General features: G+C 34.9%; 1 protein-coding gene across 17 annotated transcripts in view; it reads right to left on the reverse strand.

Annotated features, from left to right (window-relative positions):
- The window catches only part of RPS6KC1 (ribosomal protein S6 kinase C1), a 328215-nt gene that overhangs the window by 248789 nt on the left and 58395 nt on the right, over positions 1 to 21031 (reverse strand). For 13 of the 17 annotated variants that reach the window (XR_008509987.2, XM_054520581.2, XM_054520569.2 and 10 more), the window contains 2 exons: positions 16816 to 16909; positions 4311 to 4673 (listed from right to left, as the gene is read on the reverse strand). Coding sequence is in view for 16 of the 17 variants with exons in the window: in XM_054520581.2 (XP_054376556.1) it covers positions 4311 to 4673; positions 16816 to 16909 (457 nt within the window). In the remaining variant the exon portion in view is untranslated. The remainder of the gene's footprint in view (positions 1 to 4310; positions 4674 to 16815; positions 16910 to 21031) is intronic. The other 4 variants (XM_054520608.2, XM_054520616.2, XM_054520613.2 and 1 more) reach the window with 1 other exon arrangement.

Consider the following 21031-nt stretch of genomic DNA (forward strand, 5'->3'; position numbering starts at 1 on the left):
TACCAGATATTTTCAACAAGATATACACTACAAAATCATGGGTCATATTAGCATGCTATTAAGTTGACAGAAACATCTCATCTTGAAGGGCCATTGCTCAATTTTATTTTATATTTTTAGAAAATGACCATTTTATATTCCCTATTACAGGGCCTGGTACATACAAGAAATAAATGCTTGTTGAACGATCAACTAGATGAATAGATGGCTGAGTGAAAACAAACAAATGGATAGAAGGAAAAATGACAAATACTCAAAATAAGAAAGTTTTCAAATATTCGACAATGGAGAGGATTTCCCACTTCTCCATCTTAAAATGCTAATCTAATTAGGAGGAACATGTGAGAGGTAGCATAGCACAATATGAAGAAAACACGATTGAGGCTCAGAAAGACCTAGATTAAAATCCTAGCTCAACTTTTACTGGCTTGTGTCCTTGAGCAAATTGCTTAATTTATGTAAGTCTTAGTTTTCTCCACCTATAAAACAGGGATCACAATATCTACCTTACAAAGACATCAAACCAGTACTTTTGGCACCTGGAACAAACAACACAAAACCAGCTCTCAAATCAACTCTGTAATTCATAATGTAGCCCACAGATGGGTGTTACTAACAATGCTCGCCATCTGGTAGCTTCCTGTTTTAAATAATTATTCTTGCTAACTAGGTGCCAAGCTTTTAGAATCATTATATTAAATGTTTGCACCCTCTAAATTTTGGTATCCTTAGACAAAGTCCAGTATGGCCAGTCATAGTTCAACTTATAGGGCTCCTTTGAAGATTAAAAATAATGTAAGAAAAATACCTTGTACAGTGACAGGCATGTAATAAATTACTTAAACATTTTATTAATACCTTTATGTAATCCATTTACCACTCTATATTACCACAACCACTCCAATAAGCCCACACATAGATTAATCATATCCGCCACTTTCAGTAATATATAAACAAGATGGACAGGAAAGTATGATATATATTGCAACATCCTTTTCAAAAATTCAAGTTGATTCCTTCAACTCTGACTTTTGGATTTTCTCTCTTAAATCCATAAAGACCTGAGAATTTAGAAGAGTAGACAGTACTTTCATTCCAAGAACCATTTCTAAAAGAGAGTAAGTGAAGTGTCAGGTTCAAAGAGAATTCAAAGTTACCACTATCAGGGTATACTTATTCTCTGCCGGATGGGCAAAGAGAGCCGTTACTATTGTGTTTTGCATGTGGTCTCAGCTGTGCAAATACCAGTTAAATAAGAAAAACGTCAAGCCATCTTTATCAGACCTACTAACAACCCAGATAAACTTCTTTAGGATGAATAGTTTAGTAACAAAATAACAAAATTTGCCAACCCACAAGAATCTTTGTATAAAGCACTACTTAGCTCTGAAAGATTATTTTCTCTGTATTACCAGATATCCAGAAATACTTATTTTATTATAAGGCATGCCAATCCACGCCAATAAAGGTCACAAGAACAAATATTATGAAGAGTTCAATTTAAATGATTCATACGTTTTACCGGCTATAAAGATATTTCACTAATAGTTTTGTCACCCTAGAACAAACTACCCAAGGAAACATCTCTTCTGAAAATGAAGGTCAAATCAAGCTCACAACTAGAGCCCCCAGTTTCCCCAGAAATTGAAGGACAATGTCCATATGTCTGTTAGGTGGTAACTAGTATGCTAGTACAGAATCCATGGACTGGAAGCACTGTCCTGATCTTACATTTGACACAGGGTCAAATGTGTAACTAGGAGGACTGAAACAAAGGTTCTTTTATATACTGGTTAAAAATTAGAATTCCATGATTGTGGTTCCCATAGTTTTTCTGAATAAAAATTGATCACATTATGAATAAACAATAAAAGACTAAAATCAATTTAGTCAGTTATTAACTTCTGGAATTGTGGCATATTAACAACAGAAACCAATCCAGAGCAGGAATGGATATTGTGCTTTCAAAAAGACAAACATGCATTAAATAGGAGATATATGTTTAAATGGTAATGTTCCTTAAGATAGCAGTCTAGTAGGTTTGGTATCAAGTTCTAGTGGAGAAATAATTCACCACCATAATCAGCAAAGTAACTAACCAAATGACACATTGTTATTTTCTGACATGCATCTATAATTCTCATTTTGAAGCACAGATTTTTATTTTTCTGGTGCCATCAAGTGGTAACATTATGAAATGGTCTAAGATTAAATGCAAATAACTTAAAAAAATGTCACACTGACCACACTGATGTGTTTTATTTGTGTCAATTAAACACCAGTGATGTTTTAGCACATAATTATCTGAAAAGAAACGGAAAAAATGTCAGAGCAGATTTTTTTATAACTCATACCCATTTTAAACTCCCAACCCAAAATGAGAGTTAAGGCAAATAATAAAAATGAATAGATCTTTAAGACCAGAATGCTCCACTAGCAAACAAAAAACCCAATAGATGGCCTGGTGCAGTGGCTCACACCTGTAATCCCAGCACTGTGGGAGGCCAAGGCAGGCAGATCACCTAAGGTCAGTAGTTCGAGACCAGCCTGGCAAACATGGTGAAACCCCATCTCTGCTAAAAATACAAAAATTAGTTGGGCATGACGGCACACACCTGTAGTCCCAGCTACTAGGGAGGCTGAGGCAGGAGAATCACTTGAACCCCGGAGGCAAAGGTTGCAGCAAGCTGAGATCATACCACTGCCCTCCAGCCTGGGTGACAGAATGAAACTCTATCTCAAAAAAAAAAACCTAACATTATAAAACCATTTGAAAAATAAAATTAGGGTGAAAATGATCTTTCCATCAAAGCAAGAAAACAAGTAACTTCAAAATTAGATTATCAATTAGAAACCTTAAAAGTGATAGCTAATATTAATCATACCAAGATAACAAAATTAATGAGAAATGAATTAAGAATCAATTATGTGAAACTGTGTTAACAGGTTCCAAATGGTTATATAAGCAACTTCAGTAAGACAATAACTAGTGAAAAAAGAAACAAGACTCCAGCTCCTCTTATTGCTATACACACAAAACATTAATAGCTGTTTGATCCTCAGGCCCACCGAAATTAAGTAACAATTGTGAAATCTGAATTCCCAGTTGAAGATGGCAAATTGAACACATTTCTTTAGCTATTCTCCCTCCAGAAACTCTATTAACATGGCAGTCAAAAATTTCTTTAAGACAAAACCCCACAAGAACAAAGAAACTGAGAAGGTAACAGCAACAAAATTTTAGAATATAAAAGCTGCCATGGAATATAATTTTTTAAAAAAAAGGTAGATGGATGAGAGGTTACTAAAAGGAAATCAAGAAAGTTGCCTGATTTACATGGCGTGGTAAAACTCTCCAAAAATTCAGGAATTGGTGGCATTAGGAAGTGGGAGTGAAACCTAAAAACAAGAGAAATGGTCAAAATCCTGGTTAAGAAGCAGTTAGGATCCTCCATATACAGGTAGGTACACATTTTATAAAACTGAAAGTTTATACTCCAGAAATAACAAAAGGCTTCTGGACTACAGGATACTAGGCATAGTGAGAAGTACTGTAGTAAAAAGTGTTAGTAATACAGGAGACTGGTAATCTGAATAGTACCGACAAACCCAAGACCACAGAACAATGAAAATGATGATCTTCTGTAAATGAAACCACTGGAAGAATGTCAATATCAATCTTTGATTACTGCATCCAAAAAGTCATGTAACGAAATGCAGAATGTTTCATTCTGCTTTTATAAGGAAAAATTTAAGGGTTAAAACAATAGCTGATACTTCAAAAAAGTAAGTTCTATATATAGACATTCAGTTACATTCAGCTCTACATGTCCCACATCACCTCCATTAATTAAATGAGAATTTACTACAACTACAAAGAACAGAATAGTCGGCAAACCCAAGAATCTTTTATGCTCTTAGTTTAAAAATCCATTTCATTTTGTCTCTTCAGGTCATCAAGAATCTCTGTGAATTACTCCTGAGAGAGATGAAGGCCAGTAAAACACTGCCTTTTCAAGTCAGAAAAGAAAGATTATTATTCATACAAGAGACTTCGAGACATGCTGACTTTTTTTTAAATCCTGTTTTTGTGGATTAATTGATTAAAAGTAGAGGGTTAAGTACCTCCGATAATGTCTAACATCTCAAGGAACTTAAAGTATATATCCATATATAGGTCTTTTAAGCTTCAATAATTTCTCATTTTCAGTATTATATCCGTAAGACTATACAGAAGATATATGTATGTACTTTTTTTCCCACATACCAACAAAAGAGCATGCCAAAACATAATATACATAAAACCATACCTTGAACACCTTCTAGGAGTAAATCAACTCCCTTCCTATAAAAATCAGAAGCAGCTTCATAGTCGTCTTCTTCTTCCTTTTTTAAAGCCAGCTTTATTAATTCTCCTGCTTTCTCCAAATAATCTCTCTTGCCAAGCTTCGGTTTTAAACTGCCAGGAAAGAGGCTACGACTTTCCCGTTCTTCTTCTGTTTTGCTCTGTTCACTGTCAGAAGCAACAGCCCCTAGTGCTGAAGAATCCGAAGAAAGATTGAGACCAAAAGTTCTAATGGGAGAATTTTGATTGGAAGCCATTCCATCATCTAACTCAGCAAGAGAATCCACATCAACAGTAAGAGATACCAGATCACTGTCACTGGAGAAGCCTAGAAATATGATCACAATAGTAAACAGATATTAAATTGAGAATCAGCCAAACGAATACAAATCATGCTAATTATTCATTTTTCATATTATCCAAGTCAATTTGGAAGGCTGTAATTTACTGATGGAAGTCAGTGTCTAGCAATTTGTTTAGGCTTAGTCCATTCACTTTACTGTCTCTCTATAACTCTGGAAGACAACTTCTTCCCTTAATCATCAAACTAAAATTGAAGACAAATCTTTATCTAGTTTGGTTGCCAAAAAGAGCCTTTACCACAAGATCCTGTAAGCTATTTACAGAAAACTGTTGCCTGTACACACAGTTGCTATAAATAATAGCATTTTAATAAAGGAAAAAGTACTTGAATCTCAGCTCTCTCTTTTTTTTTTTTGTTTTTGTTTTTGTTTTTGAGGACAGCATCTTGCTATGTTGTCCAGCTGCACTCCAACTCCTGGGCTCAAGCAATCCTCCCACTTCAGCCTCCCGAGTAGCTTAGATGGCATGAGCCACCAAGCCCAGCGCCAGCTCTTAAAACTTACTGTGTGAACAACAGCAGGTTACTTAATAGTATTACTTATTATGCAAGTCTTTAAATGAGGAATAGAGTTAATGCATACAAAGCATAATAGACTATCATTATATTATAACTTTTATAACAATTATATAAACAGGTTGAATATCCTTCATCTGAAATGCTCGGGACAGAAGTGTTTCAGATTTCAGATTTTCAGATTAGGGATACTCAACCTGTAACTATATAACAACTATACAATGCGTCCTCAGAAGTGTGCTTTCAAGTAACCATCCGTAACTGGAAAATGTATGCTATTTAGCATTTTTTAAAAACTGAATTTTTAGACATTTTCATCTCAGCCTCTTCTACAAGCTTCTGGAAAGGTATATTTCCACCTCAGTTTTCAGACAAAAAAGAGGTAATAGGTGCTACTAAATTATTTAGCAGTGAAAATTCCTTCTCCTAGTTCATATAACTGGCATCATGGTAAATGAGCATGATCCACAATACATATCAGACTTTCTGCTCCCAGGACTGCCTTTTATATTCTTCAAAATGATTGTGGACTCTAAAAAGCTTTTGTTCATGTGAATTGTATCTCTGAATACTTATTAAATACCAACATTGATATTTACAAAAGAAGTCTAGAAATGTATAAAGCATTAAAGCCCCATTACATGTTAACATAATTTTTATGAAAAATAACTATATTTTCCAAAACAAAAAAAGTTAGTGAAAGAAGTGACATTGTTTTACATTTTTGCACTGTTTTACATTGTTTTACATTTTTGTTAATGTCTGGATTAACAGAAGATAGCTAGACTCTCATATCTGATTCTGCTCACAATCTGTCATCATATGTTGTTTTGGATGAAAGATATGAAGGAAATGCCACATAGATAATGTAACTGAAAAAGAAACAAGTATTAGCCTTTTCAGATAATTATGAATATTGTTCTTTGATACTACACCAAAACTCAACAAGTGATAGTTTTTTAAAGCTTAGTTGTAATGTGGAATATAAAATCCTATGAATGAAATTTCTGTTTCTGTTACATTCAAATCCATTGGTCTGTCTTGCACACTGAATGGATCTTTTATCTGTGCATGAATTTATAACATCACACATTGGTCATCCTGAAAATACTGGTTCTCTTAGTTATAAAGATCTTCGAAATGTTGACAGCACATTTCATTATCCCAAAAAATCATATGTTAACATTTCCTTATCTACCAATCTCATCAGAAAATTATTTAAGTATTGGGAAACTGTCAAACCCAAAGTGGCAGACAGAGGTTATCTGAAAATCCTAATTTTCAATTGAAAACTCCAATTTTATGATTGGCAACAAATAATATCAGTTGTTTTCCTTAAAGTGTCAGCTTACTTCGCTCCCTTACAAGAAAAAAAGTGCCAAATACACAAGTCTGAATAATGACAGTTTGTCAATTGTTCTTTCAAGCAAAATGGTGTCCCATGAAAAAAGCAGCTAGTTCAGCTAATGGCTCAAACAACTGCATAAGTGCTTTTCCTCAAGACGACCATGGTAGTTCAGTATGCAGAGTGCTTTATGTATAATTCTCATTTTTTCACACAGCATATTAAAGAGACAAGTGACAAGGGTTGAGATTTAATAAAATGTAACAGTTTCTACTACTTAGGAAAAATTAGCATTGGTTTTATAAGTATGTGCAATGAGTACTGTTACAGTTTGGTGACACTGCCTTGATTCATGCCCAAGCACAGCAGTTTCACCTACCACGGCTTTTGCATCATCAGGGCAAATGTCAACATGATGAAAAGACAAAGAATGTCCTGGCATTATTATCAAAACAGTTTTGCTTTATGAACTCCCTGAAAATATCTCAGAAATACCCAGAGATCTGAAGATTACATTTGAGAGCCAGTGATCTATACCATTAAATAAGACTGACAACAGAGTTATATAAAAACTAGTTTGGAAATAAATATGAGATCTGCATTCACCACTGAACATTATCTGCCAAGTTTCTCAGAAAAAAAAAAATTAAAAAGAAAATGATTTCTTCAGGATTATATACTAAATCAAAATTAAAAGTGGATTAGACTATACAGTTATAGATCAGGGATCAGCAAGCTTTTTCTATAAAGGGCCAGAAAGTAAATATTTTAGGCTTTGCAGGCCATATGTGGTCTCTGTCACCACTCAACACTGCCGTTGTAGTGCAAAAGCAGCCACAGACAATATATAAATGAATAAGCATGGCTGTATTCCAGTAAAACTTTATTTACAGACATTGAAGTGTGAATTCCTTATAATTTTCCCATCACAAAACCACAAAATCATCTTCTTTTAATTTTTTTAACTATTTAAAAATGCAAAAACCATTCTTAGTTTTCAGGCCATACAAAAACAGGTGGCAGGCCAGATTCAGCCCATAGAACATAGTTTTGCCAACCCCTATTTTAAATTCAAATTGCCTGCTTCATATCAAATAAAGTAAGTTAGGGTAAAAACATGTTACTGGCCACTAAGCTCAAATTTCTAATCAGCTTTAGATGCTGCTTTGGCACCCTGTCAATATATATCCTCATTTTCAACTTTTTTTCAAGTCCTTAGAATGCCCAAAAAGAACAAATTCTATTCCCAAAAAGCAACAGATTTCATTAAACTGACAATCTCAAATGAGATTCACTGAGCCTAGTGAAAATCTTTTCAGTTCTCTGACATTTCAGCCATACAGACAGTAACAGTACTTCATAATAAGAATCTTTAATAGCAATCTACAGTTATTTATCTACTATCCTAAGAAATATATGTAAATTTTATGAGATTTTTCTTAAGTCATTTAAAAATATTTTATGTATTTCGATGTAAATTTATGTCCTTAAATGATGCCAATATATAATCTAGCCCATTGAAACTGATAAATAGATAAGGTTGAAAAAAGTTCTGGTTTATATAGCTAATCACAAAAGAAAGGAAATGCTGTATTAGAGATCTCTTTTGTCTGTTCTCTGGTATCTTGTCACTATAACCTTCACACCATCTATCACATTGTTCTGTTTCATGTTTTGCCCCATTTTTCCTTTTAACAATAACAATAACACCAAAGGGCAAGAGGGCAAAGTTATGTATACTCTGTTTCTTGGCTTTTGACCACAAAAAACTGGTACCATAGTCATATTTCCTCTTACCTTTCAAATCATATTTTATTAGCAATGAGAATCATGATTAAATGAGATTAGATCAAAAAAGTAAGACCATTAAAATACCTAGAGAGAAAGATAGTAAGATTAAGTAAATAAACATTCTATACAAAGTGTTCCTTTTCAAATTCTGAATAATTTCTTAATTCAGCATCTTTAAAAGCAAGCAAACACACACACACAGACACACACACACAACCCAGCAGATAAAAAAGAGAAATTTATATAGCCAAACCAGAAGAAGCAAAGAGAAATAAAAAGACATCTACTTTAACCTTTTTAGAGGACAATTTGCCAATGCGTATCAAAAGCGCAAAATTGCTTCTATCTTTCACCCAGAAATTCAGCAATTTATACCAAAACCTATCAGAGGTGTACAAAAAAGATCTACATACAAGAATGTCCATCTGTCCATCACAAAAATTAGTAAAAATGTGGCAATAACAAATTCCTAACAATAGATTATATCTCCTTATGATAAAATATTATACAGCTATTAAAATCATTTTATAGAACATTTAATGCTAAAGTGTCTTATGATATATTACGCAAAAACAACAAACTACAAATGAGTATGTATACTATAATTCTACTTTAAAAACAAACACACACAGAAAAAAGGCTAGAAACATACACTAACTATTAACAGTGATTTTCTGTGTATGGTAAGATTATAGGTAATTCTATAATATAGAATTTAATAATATACTTTGTGTATGGTAAGCCCTTAAGCTCAGTATCTGAAAGATATCAAAAGAGATGCATCAAGGGCCAATATTGGGAATTTATTTGAGTAAAAGAAAGTTATACAGGCATCATTTGTGAAATATAAACCTCTATGGATCAACCAGCAGCTAGCGCCAAGAATTCCAAACTTAAAAAAGGAGTTAGACATGAGTACAAAGACAGATCTGTTTAAAGCAGGCAAACCCCTGACACCTCTTCCTTGCCCACCTTATTCCTTTAATTCTCCTCTTGAAGTTGCACCTTACCACGCCTGAAAAGCCTAACCCTACCATATCTCCTCAACCACACAATGCAACCAACCACCTTCTAGTACTCACTGATATCTTTCTCTTCCATATTTAAGCAGTTTCTAAATTCCCTTCTTCTCAATGACGTATTCTCCGGCCAGCTCGAGGAAGATAACATTTAAAAACTCCTTTCACCACCACAGCAATGAATCTTATTTATAAACATATTATATATAAATATTCAATGCCTAGTTTATTTATATTATATACTTAACACATCTGCTTAATACGGTGCTTGTTCAACTCCTAGAAATCACACTACGATTCAACTTATTTCATACAAAACTATATATAAATATCATACGAAACGCAAACTAGCTCCCTAAAGCCCAGAAAGTTAACAAGAAAGATACAGGGAGCAACAAGCAAGTGACAGCTTCTCAGTCTAGGTAAGGACATTGTGGATAAGGCAGGGCAACCACTGACATTTGACATAATACAGAGACTATTTGTCAAAAGTTAAACCAACCTGAAGTCAACCCCATACTTAAAGAGGCCCTCTGGGCCATCGCAAGAGTAAAAGGTGCATCCTTCACCAACACCATCAAGGCAAAAACCTAAGCTTTTTTTGGAAGTGATACAAGGGGAAAAAGTCAAAGGTTCTATGAAAGCGTTCTGCCTCCAGGTTCATATCACAGAAATTCAAGTCTCAGGGCTATTAGAGGGCCCCAGGTGACTTGTTAAAAAGCAGCTACAGACATAGGCGTTTATTTAGCATCCCAGTTCACCTACCTACCCTTACCTCTGTGCTTTGAACTGCTCAGAGTAGGGCAGTATAGTGAAATCTGTCTAGGACATCATCTCTGAAAGACAGGCCCCAGGGGAACAGGTTGAGTTGCCATAGAATAAATCTTTATACTATAAACTATCAGAAATCTGTATTTGAAGACCATCTGTAAAAAGAGATCAGTTTCCTTTAGAACAACAGGTGGTCTCTCATGGGTGACTATATATAAAATACATGGCCTCATTATTATTAGCTGATAGCTTTCACTGAGCCCTGAGGTTCAAATATTGCCATAGTCAACAAAAAGGAATTTCTATTTTTCCTAGTAGCAATGACTCATGCTCCATGCACAAAGCAAGTTATCTAGCCAGCAGAACAAAGGTTACCCTAAGGTAGAAGACATACATATCAGTTTCCATTAAGAAACAAGCTCTTATAAATATGATTTTAAGTGAATACCTAAATCTAAAGCTTAATGCTAGTTAAGATTCCTGTATGTGATTCCCTATTCATCATTTAGTAATAGCTATTGTTACAAAAAAGAACCTTTCCTTTGAAGTTTCACATTTTTATAACGTTCTTGGCTCATGTCTATTATGCTTCATCCTTGAAAACGTACGAAAGAGCATCAGAATACCTTGTACAGATTTGGTAAAACAACAAAATAAGCCTAGAAAACAACACAGCAATCTTAATTACAACCCTAATACTGCTATCTTATCATAATAAAGATCCATCACTTGGCTTCATTTTTTGCCAAATGAACTTTATACTCTGCTACTCTCCATAACTTTCTCTAGCCTCCAGGACATCAAGCCCATTACCAGTATGCAAGTAGCTCATACTGAGTTTTCCATACCAAATATGTCTTCTCCCCGCCTCCCCTCCATAAAATGAAATCTCTTCATTTCAAAATATAGTTCTGTGAGTGCTATCAAATACCTGGAGTATCTCAGGCACATGGCTAAACTTCTCTGAAATTCAAACTCTGTAATTGTGAAATAAGACATTTAAGTATATCATTTCTAATGATTCCCATGGCATACCATGAATTTTCTGTTATTTGTCCCACCCAACCCCTAAACTCCTAATATCCAATATTATCCTCAATAGCCCTAGAATTTGTAAAAGTCAATATTTATCATCAGTGTCATGTGTATCATTTACACACACTGGTACATTCTCATTTGTGGTTATCTTGGGGAAAAAAAATGACCTGTTCTTTTTTGTCAAGCTCCACTACCAAGGAAAATTCATTTGGGGGCAGGGAATAAAAATAAGTTGGGTAAATAAGCACATAACAGAAAAAAGAATCTCTTCAAGCTGAGTATGCAAGAGATATTCTAACATACATAACACCAAAGGGCCTAGAAAAATACCAGTAACAAGATTCAGAGTTCTCATGGTGCCACCTAGTGGACATTTGCACTTAATTTTACTTTAAATTACTTGCACTTTCTATAAATTTACATTTAAATTAATATTTAATACTTTTTGTATTTTGTCATCTCACACTATACTATGTAGTAAATAGACTTTAAGTTTGTCTTGAAAATAGATTTAGGTTATTAAGTAACCAATCACGTGACAAATATTCCTATTTTAAATGATCTTGCCTCAAAGTGTCAAGTTTAAATCTATTAAATGAAAATAACACAAATAATAAGACAAAATAAATGGTATTTCGATACAGAAGATTTTTTTCAAACTTAAATAACTATACACCTTTCCAATTAGACCAACCAGTGCTTTAAATATAATCAACACCATTCAATTTAACACAGTTTAATCACAATCTTCATGTCTGTCTACACACCGTAAAGAATTATTAGGTGATTGTAACCACAAAGACAAACTGAGTGATCAGCTTATTGTATGTAGCAGATCTTAAGAACTAATATTCTTAAATGTCTCCTGGAACAACAAAATCTACCCCCACCTGCCATCAAATAAACATACAAATCTTGAGCTTAATGTCATTTAAGGGATCCGTTACAAAGACGAGCAATAGGTCTGTCCTCAAAATGTACATTTCATTTACTTTAAAATAGTTAATTCAAGACAGTTTAATAGATCCTTTCGTGTCTCTACAATTGTTACAATAAGCACTTGAGGAGTTCTTAATTCACAATTTCCAGCCAAAAAAACGTGGGGGTAGATTTTGTTATTCCAGAAGACATTTAAGCATATTCATTCTTAAGATCTGCTACATACAATAAGCTGATCATTCCATTTTTCTTTGTGGTTGCAATTACCTAATTATTTTCTCTCATTTGCTGCATGAACCAGAAAAAATGTCCCTCCCCAAACTGAAAAGTGATGTATTAGGAAGAGGAAATGACACAGGTTACCAGATGAGACTATACCAACATCCAAGTCTCTGATATCAAGGCCAGCATGGCAGTAAAGCAATCTATACCCTTCAAAAAGGCCAACAGGTGAGAGAAATATGTCAAGGAGCTCGACTAATATGCACCGATTTGGGCAGGTTTCCACAAATGTCCTAGTAACTTCACGGCTAAATTTAATTCAAGGAAAAGACATAAGTTGAAATAGACATAATGGAAATAAGATGTTAGCAACCAATTACATCTTCTTTCATCTTTGAAAAAATATAGTTTAACTTCTTTGAACAAAGGAGATAAAGAGTAACCAGGATTTCATTTTTAAAATGTAAAACAATATTTTGTTTAAAAACCTACTAAATAATTTCTTAATTTTCAATTTCATATTAAACAAAATATATTTTCCAGTTTATCACCAAATTATTTTTTACAAAACCTTAAAGGGGTTTCTTTAATTTCTATCCCATGCTACTACAAAGTAACTGTAATTTTAAAAAACAGGCCAGGCACAGTGGCTCACACCCATAATGCGAGCACTTTGGGAGGCCAAGGCAGGAGAATCACTCGCGTCTAAGAGTTCGAGACCTGCCTGGGCAGCATAGTGAGACCCCATTTCTACAAAAAATTTAAAAAGAAAAATTAGCCAGGCATGGTTGTGCCTGCCTGTAGTCCCAGCTACTCAGGAGGCTGAGGAAGGAGAATCACTTGAGCCCAGGACATGAAGGCTGCACTAAGCCTGGGTAACACAGTGAGACCCTATCACAAAACAAATAAACAGACATCCAGATCTTCATGTTTTCCTCAGAAAACTTTCATTTCAAAGTATATTACGATCTGTTGACTGCATTTTAAGGTATTAACAAAAATAATGATCACTTCACCTCTACCTCTGTTCTCTGAAAAGTGATCAACTTGCCATGTCACTCTAACTGTAACTAAAGAACACTGAAACAGCAGACTATATATTAAGATTTACCCCCTCTGCCTCACTCCACCAGCTAGCTAATTCACAAATATGAAAAATGACAATCCACCTTTAAAACATGGCTTAAAATAGTACATTTAGAGAAGTTTTCATGGGGTGAATCACTTCCTCACATTTTAGCTCTAAATCCAAAACACAAGCATTTGTCACCACCATCCCTCTAACAACCCTCCATTTTGCTGCATACCTGTGGGGCTTGGCTGGCTGCTGGCTTTCCTGCCCTTCTGCTACTAGATGTTCCTCTTCCTGGTTGTCTCCAGAGTTTGCAGACCTTTTGGTATGAAGTAAATCTCCACTTTGCCACTATGCCAAACAATCTCAGGATATTTAAAAGCTATTTTCCCTCTCAAATAACAATGAATTTGCAAGCTGTCTGACACTTTGATCTATCTGTATTTATCAACCTAATATCTTTCAGCAGGATTAATTTGCCAGACATGCAACTTTTAAAGGGAGGGGAGAAAAACAACATAACCATTAACAGCATTTCCAGTTCCATGGTTTTCATTCTTCACGGATCACAGTGTGTTTCAGAGATGGTAACGTAGTTGAAAAACTAAACCGCACTGACAGGATAAAATGTCAATATTCCTTTTAGATGTCATAAGTCATTTTCCGTGTTTTTGACAGAAATGTTAGCCCCAATTTCTCTCATAAAAGCACATTCCTAAAAGATAAATCCTTCCAAAGAAAACACATCTTTTTGAAACTTCAGAGGTAAACTCTGAAACAACTGCTTTAGGAAGGGTCACCCTTACAGCTCAGTTTGCCTGAGGCTGTCCTGTGTCATGTTTGTGGTCTTGGTATAATTATTAATAGCACTGTCTATAATTCTCAGAAGTGTCCCAGTTTGGACAATAAACTACATGCTCACCCTAGCTTTAGGTTGTGTCTCCTTTAGCATTAATACAGCCATCTGTTCACCTTGAACAGCCATCAGTATTTTAGAATACCATCCCAAGAAAACTCATTCCTAATAATCATGCTTCTCCCCTTCTGGCCTAGACTATAGCAAAGAACAGAAAGATCTCTGCAGAGCTTGCATCCATGATTGCCTTATACTAAAATAGGCTCCTAAGATACCGTTCTTTCACCATGGTTGACTCCCACCTAGTAACAGAAGCTTATTATAGATATCAGAATATAACTACTCCCATATCACAGAACCTTTGATTCTTGTATCAAAAAAATAGAGAAAAGAAACATTCTGCATTTCCGACTACTGTACTCCTCATTGAATACTCCCATATATATATATATATATATATATATATACTTTTTTTTTTTTTTTGAGATGGAGTCTCACTCTGTTGCCCAGGCTGGAGTGCAGTGGCATGATCTTGGCTCACTGCAACCTCCACCCCCATGGTTCAGGCAATTCTCATGCCTCAGCCTCCCGAGTAGCTGGGATTACAGGCACTAGCCACCTTGTCTGGCTAATTTTTGTATTTTTAGTAGAGACAGGGTTTCACAATATTGGACAGGCTGGTCTCAAATTCCTGACCTCAAGTGATCTGCCTGCCTTGGCCTCCCAAAAGTGCTAGGATTACAAGCGTGAGCCACCATGCCCAGCCTCTCCTACAAATATTTCTAACTCTCCTGCTTGTTCTCACAGAATCAGTATGGAATCGGGTGGAAAATGTGCACTCCTCTTTCTCAGGAGTAGGGAAACTAAGGCAACAGCCAGCTTAGGTTATACAGAAAAGTCACCTTCCAAGGAAACTAGTTCTATTAGAATCACATTGGGATCCCAAGCAGGGACTAGATTTTCCAAACCTTCGCAAGGATCTCTGATTAAAATAGGTCACAAAGAACAGATATTTTACCACCACCGCCCCCGACACACACAAAAAAAAACATAATAGATTATAAAGTAAAATTACTGTCAACAATGTTTTTCTATGACCCTGGCAGAATCAGGGTGGAGTCAAAGGTATTGAGAACTCAGTGAAGACCCCTGGGCATGTGGCCCCCATGCATTACACAGAACACTAAGTTTAAATAAATAGATGCTAAGTCAATGGAAAGTACAATGAAAAAGAATAAAAGCTAACCACTTCTCAATATGGTAGTACCAAAAGAAAAAAAAAAACAAGTGCATCAGCCCACATAATAAATAAGAACATGTTGCTCTTACCAAATCACGATGGAAATTTACTGCAAGAGATTTACATTGATTTACGTTAGTGTGGCTGCTGCTGTACGACACGAGTACATACCCTCACAAAAACAACACTACAATGAGATGATGGCTACCTCATCCTCATAAAGCATCCTCCTCCACCATAAACTCTTACTCACGAAAGAGATAAGAAATATTATTTAGTCTATTATTTTACCTTTAATAAACCAAACCTAAACCACCTAAAACAAATCTAATTATCTATTTTGATTTTTAAAATCCCTCCTACCCCTGCCCCCAAATCTTTTTTCTTTCCGTAACCTTCCCTGAAAAAAAACTAGTTACAGAAATGCAAAGGCTGAAATGTATAAATTCAAGTGTACCTTAATAGAAGAATAAAACAAGAGATAAAGCATTCTTGAATTAAAGTGATTAAAACTTGATTTAGACTCATTTTATTTAAAAACGTATCAAAAACACTAAAACTGCCTTAGGGTTTATTCTTTGTGGCTAAATGACTAAATCTCTAAAGCCAGTCTTGAAATTGATTCTCTAAAAGTCAGATGTGCTAAAGAAATGAGTAAGGCTTTTTTTTTTTTTTTTTTTTTTTTTTTTTTGAGACAAAGTCTTGCTTGTTGTCCAGGCTGGAGTGGAGTGGCACAGTTTCAGCTCACTGCAAACTCCACCTCCCAGGTTCAAACGATTCTTGTGCCTCAGCCTCCCTAGTAGCTAGGATTACAGACACCCACCACCACACCCAGCTAATTTTTCTGTTTTAGTAGAGACAGGGTTTCACCATGTTGGCTAGGCTGGTCTCAAACTCCTGACCTCAGGTGATTCACCCACCTCAGCCTCCCAAAGTGTGGGGATTACAGGCATGAGCTACCATGCCTGGCCAAGTAAGGCCTTCTTACACTAGACAATACAAATTCTGAACTACTCATTATACCATATTTCATCAATTCTAAGATCCCATTAATTGGAGGATGAATCATTATTTTATATACCACTATGAAAAAAAAAGCTGCCAATTCAATATGAGATATCACTGACCCAATATCATGCACCCAACATCAGTGATAGTAAAATGTGAAGAAAAAAAGTATCTTAGAATCAGTGAAATACCCTCAAATTCCTATATACATCTGTCTTTTTGCAATGCAGATATGATTTATAGTCTTCTGTAATCAAAACCTTTGAAATGCAAAAAAATTAAAATCTCTTACCTTCCGTACTACACTCAGGAAAGGTATCAATGAGGGAATCTGAGTGAGCTTCAGCAGGACCAATTAATTCAGAACTATCATTAATTATTCCACCCTAAAGAGATAAGAGCAATTGTGTTTCATTAGCATTAAGAGCATAAACAATACTAAATAAAAAATAGTTATCCCAATTAAGTATGTGTAAAGATGTACTGAAACAACTATACTAATCTATTAAACTAGATGACAAGTGTTTTCAAAAAAATCAATAGGTATATCAATATTGGTTCATCGACTGTAACAAATGTACTACACCAACCCAAGATATTTAATGGCAGAAACTGGCGGCTGGGGGGGAAGAAGAGATATATGAGAAAACTCTGTACTTTCTGTACAATTTTTCTATAAACCTAAACTGCTCTAGAAATAGACTATTATTTTAAAATTCAATAGGAATATTATCTTTATAATAATATGTGGTTTTTTATAAAAGTATATTATTTTAATTCTACCCAAGTACTCACTAAGCAAATACAGAAGAAGAAAAAAAAAACATGAACTGAAGAATATTGTTCAGTATCCTTGGGGACTGGTCATTTTAATTAGTGATAAATGATGGCCCATCAGGAATTCATTGAATTTTATCAAATTATACCCTACAACATATTACACAGCACCTCAGGTGATCTGAGAAGCCATTTAAAGTTTGAGAACCACTTGTATACAATATAGGTAAAACTAAAAAAATTAAGGTACTTTTAGTAGAGGTATTTTTTAAAGATATAAAAAATAAATATAAAATTGATTTCTCTACGTGGCCATCATTTTAATTCCCTATTTAGGTTTGCAAATTCACGTCTCAGAAAGTTATCTTACTCTACATGCAGCTAGAGAATATGATATCACCAGACAAGTAGTGGTGGTATGATGCTGTGCTATGGCTTTATGAATGCTCCAATCACAATATAAGAGCTTATGATCCTTAAATAATTAAAACAATAGCTCTTCTGCTCCCTAATACCTTCCCCTCTACCTTCTACCAACAGTTCTATGCCTCCAAACACTACTAACAGAATAATAAAGCTCAAAAGAATTACAAGCCCCCATTTCCTCTCTACTGCAGCACAAAAAAAACTCAATGACTATCTTTACCTAATCAGAAGTCCCTTCTCTGTCAGCTTATTTTTAAGGAACAGAAATTTCAAATGGTCCCTCTCAAATTACCAAATTTTACTTCCCTGAGTGTTATGTGAACTAAAACCTTAAAAATGATTATTCTCTTTAGGAGCAACAGTTTGTATTACTTTATTCTACCCTTTATTACAATATTCAGATTACAGCTTATATCTGAACTTTTCTCCAAAAAGAATATCTATTCTAGACTAAGCCATCTTTTAAACAACATCCAAACCAAATCGAGATTTTCAAGTATTCTAGAGAATGTTAAAAGATAAAGTTAATTTTAAAAGAAAATATCTTTCAACTATTAACTACCTCTTCTACCACTAGGTGTGCGATTTAAGTTACCTACCTATAAAATGTCTTCTAACTAAGACATTATTTTATTTTACATATTTCATGCAAAATAAAAAATACACACAAAGTATTTAGAACAATGTAGGCACTCAATAAATGTTTATTATTAGTTGACATAAGATCTTCTTGTAAGATAAAATTTAAAATGCAAAATGTTTTAGCTCATAATCTTAAATATTTTATTTACCTAGTTTAACAAACACATAAAAAATAAATAGTAAAGAACAAATATTTAATGAAACACAACAAAAACTGTTATACAGGAACTAGAGGGATACAGCAGTAAAATCATGCCACAATCCTAATTTTAAATTTCTAATTCAAAAATAACCTTTTGGGTGTTCCTGAGTATGCAGTAAAAAAATTTCATAGAAATTTTGGGGTATATAGTATCTCAAAGTTTTTTTGTTAATGAAGAGTCTAGCAGGGAAGGACTTCTGGTATAGTTAAGTGAGGAGATCCAGCAAATGCTTTCCCCAAAAGGCAATTATAAATCTGGAGAAATCTGTCAAAACCACCATTGAGGGCTCTGGAAATTGACTAAAAGCATAAAGTAAATGAAAGAGTGGTTACCGAGAAACCACGGAACCACAGGTAAGAACTATGGACGTCAGTGATGTTCTTGCCTCAGTTCCTCCTAACCCCCATCCCAGTAATTATATAAAGGCATAAGTAATTATATAAGTAATTATATAAGTGGTCACAGTAATTATATAAGGACAAGGCAAGTCTTGAAAACCAGCAGGTTCACTTTTGAGGAGGCTAATGGGATTTGGATTGAAGCACAGAAAAAAAAAAATCCGCCCCAAATATTGTCAATAATAGTAGCAATCTCAGGGCCAAATATATGGCAAGGAAAAGTGATGGCTCAGCACACCTGAAGCTGCAGTCGGGAAAAGACCAGACAGCAGGGAGATCCAGAAAATAACACAGCCATAGGGGGTCTTCATAAAGCTCACTACCCATCTATGTAGAGACCAGACAGGGGTCAAGCTATCCACGAATACCTGGCAAACCATGAGACAGTGCACAGGCACAGAGGAAATTCAAGACTTCAGAGGAAAGTAAAAGCCAGGGCAAATTTTAAAACAGCTGAGACTTTGAAAACACATTAAAAAATCATCAGCATTAAAAGGAAAGCATATAATGGCACAGGTGTTTAAGCACAAGCAATGACCGAGCACTGGCTGACCACAAAGCTATGCTGACACAGGTCTAACCCCTACATAGCCTGGCTTAAAAATAAAATTAGAATTAAATATTGGGCAGAGATATCAGCAGTCACACACTTCACAGGAAATGGACTCCACAGATTTACTACGGACTAAACACACTAACAAAAAGTATTAGTTACTAAACACACTAACATACAATGGCAAGAATCCTCAGGGAGAAAAAAACATCAGAACTTAGAGTTCTATAGTACATTATCCAAAATATAGATTTTCCAACAAAAAAAAATTACAGGACATACAAAGACACAGGAAAGTATGTGACCCAAACATGTGAGGTAACCAGTCAATCGAAACTATCTGTGAGGGGACAAAGATGTTGGACTTGGCAAAAACTTCAAAGCAGCTATTAAAAATATGTTCATATTATCAAGGGAAAACATGATTAAAGAATTAAAAGGACTATGACTCATGAAATAGCAAATATAAATAAATCAAAATTATAAAAAAAGATCAAATGAAGCATTTTTCATAACAGCCATAAGCAAAAACAATCTGAATGTCTATCAACTAATGAATGGATAAGCAAAATATGGTATATTCATATCCATTCAATGAAATATTATTTAGCCATAATAAGGAATGAACTACTGATACATGCTACAACCTGGATGAACCTTAAAAACATAAATATATATACACACATACACACCTTCTAAATCTCTAATAAAAAAAAAACTTCCCACCTAAATTCCACTCCTAGGTATACCTAAGAGAAACAAAAATACACGTCTGCACAAGAACTTGTATGTCAATATTCATAACAGCACCATTCATAATAGCCAAAAGGGGAACAACCCAAATATGCACCAACACACACGTAGATAAACAAAACGTGGTATATCCATAGCGACACAAAGGAATATTACACAATCACAAAAAGGGATGAAGTACTGATGCATGCTACAACATGAATGAACCATTAAAGCATAATACTACATGGAAAAAAACACAGTTTCATTCAAAACAGCATCATAAGATTAAAATGCTTACAAATAAATTTAAGGCAAGAAGCTCCAGACCCTGAAAATTACAAAACATTGCTTAAAGAAATTACAGAATATCGGGCCGGGTGCAGTTGCTCATGCCTGTAATCCCAGCACTTTGGGAGGCCGAGGCAGGTGGATCACGAGGTCAGGAGATTGAGACCATCCTGGCTAACATGGTGAAACCCCATCTCTACCAAAAATACAAAAAAATTAGCCAGGCGTGGTGGCGGGCGCCTGTAGTCCCAGCTAATCAGGAGGCTGAAACAGGAGAATGGCATGAACCTGGGAGGCGGAGCTTGCAGTGAGCCGAGATGGCACCACTGCACTCCAGCCTGAGCAACAGAGCGAGACTCTGTCTCAAAAAGAAATTACACAATATCCAAATAAATACAGAGTCATTTCATTTCATGGATTGCAAGATAATATTGTTAAAATGACAATTTTCCCTAAACTGAACTACAGATTCAATACAATTCCAAT

This window comes from Pongo abelii, chromosome 1, assembly GCF_028885655.2.
Source record: "Pongo abelii isolate AG06213 chromosome 1, NHGRI_mPonAbe1-v2.0_pri, whole genome shotgun sequence".
Classification (NCBI taxonomy): domain Eukaryota; kingdom Metazoa; phylum Chordata; class Mammalia; order Primates; family Hominidae; genus Pongo; species Pongo abelii.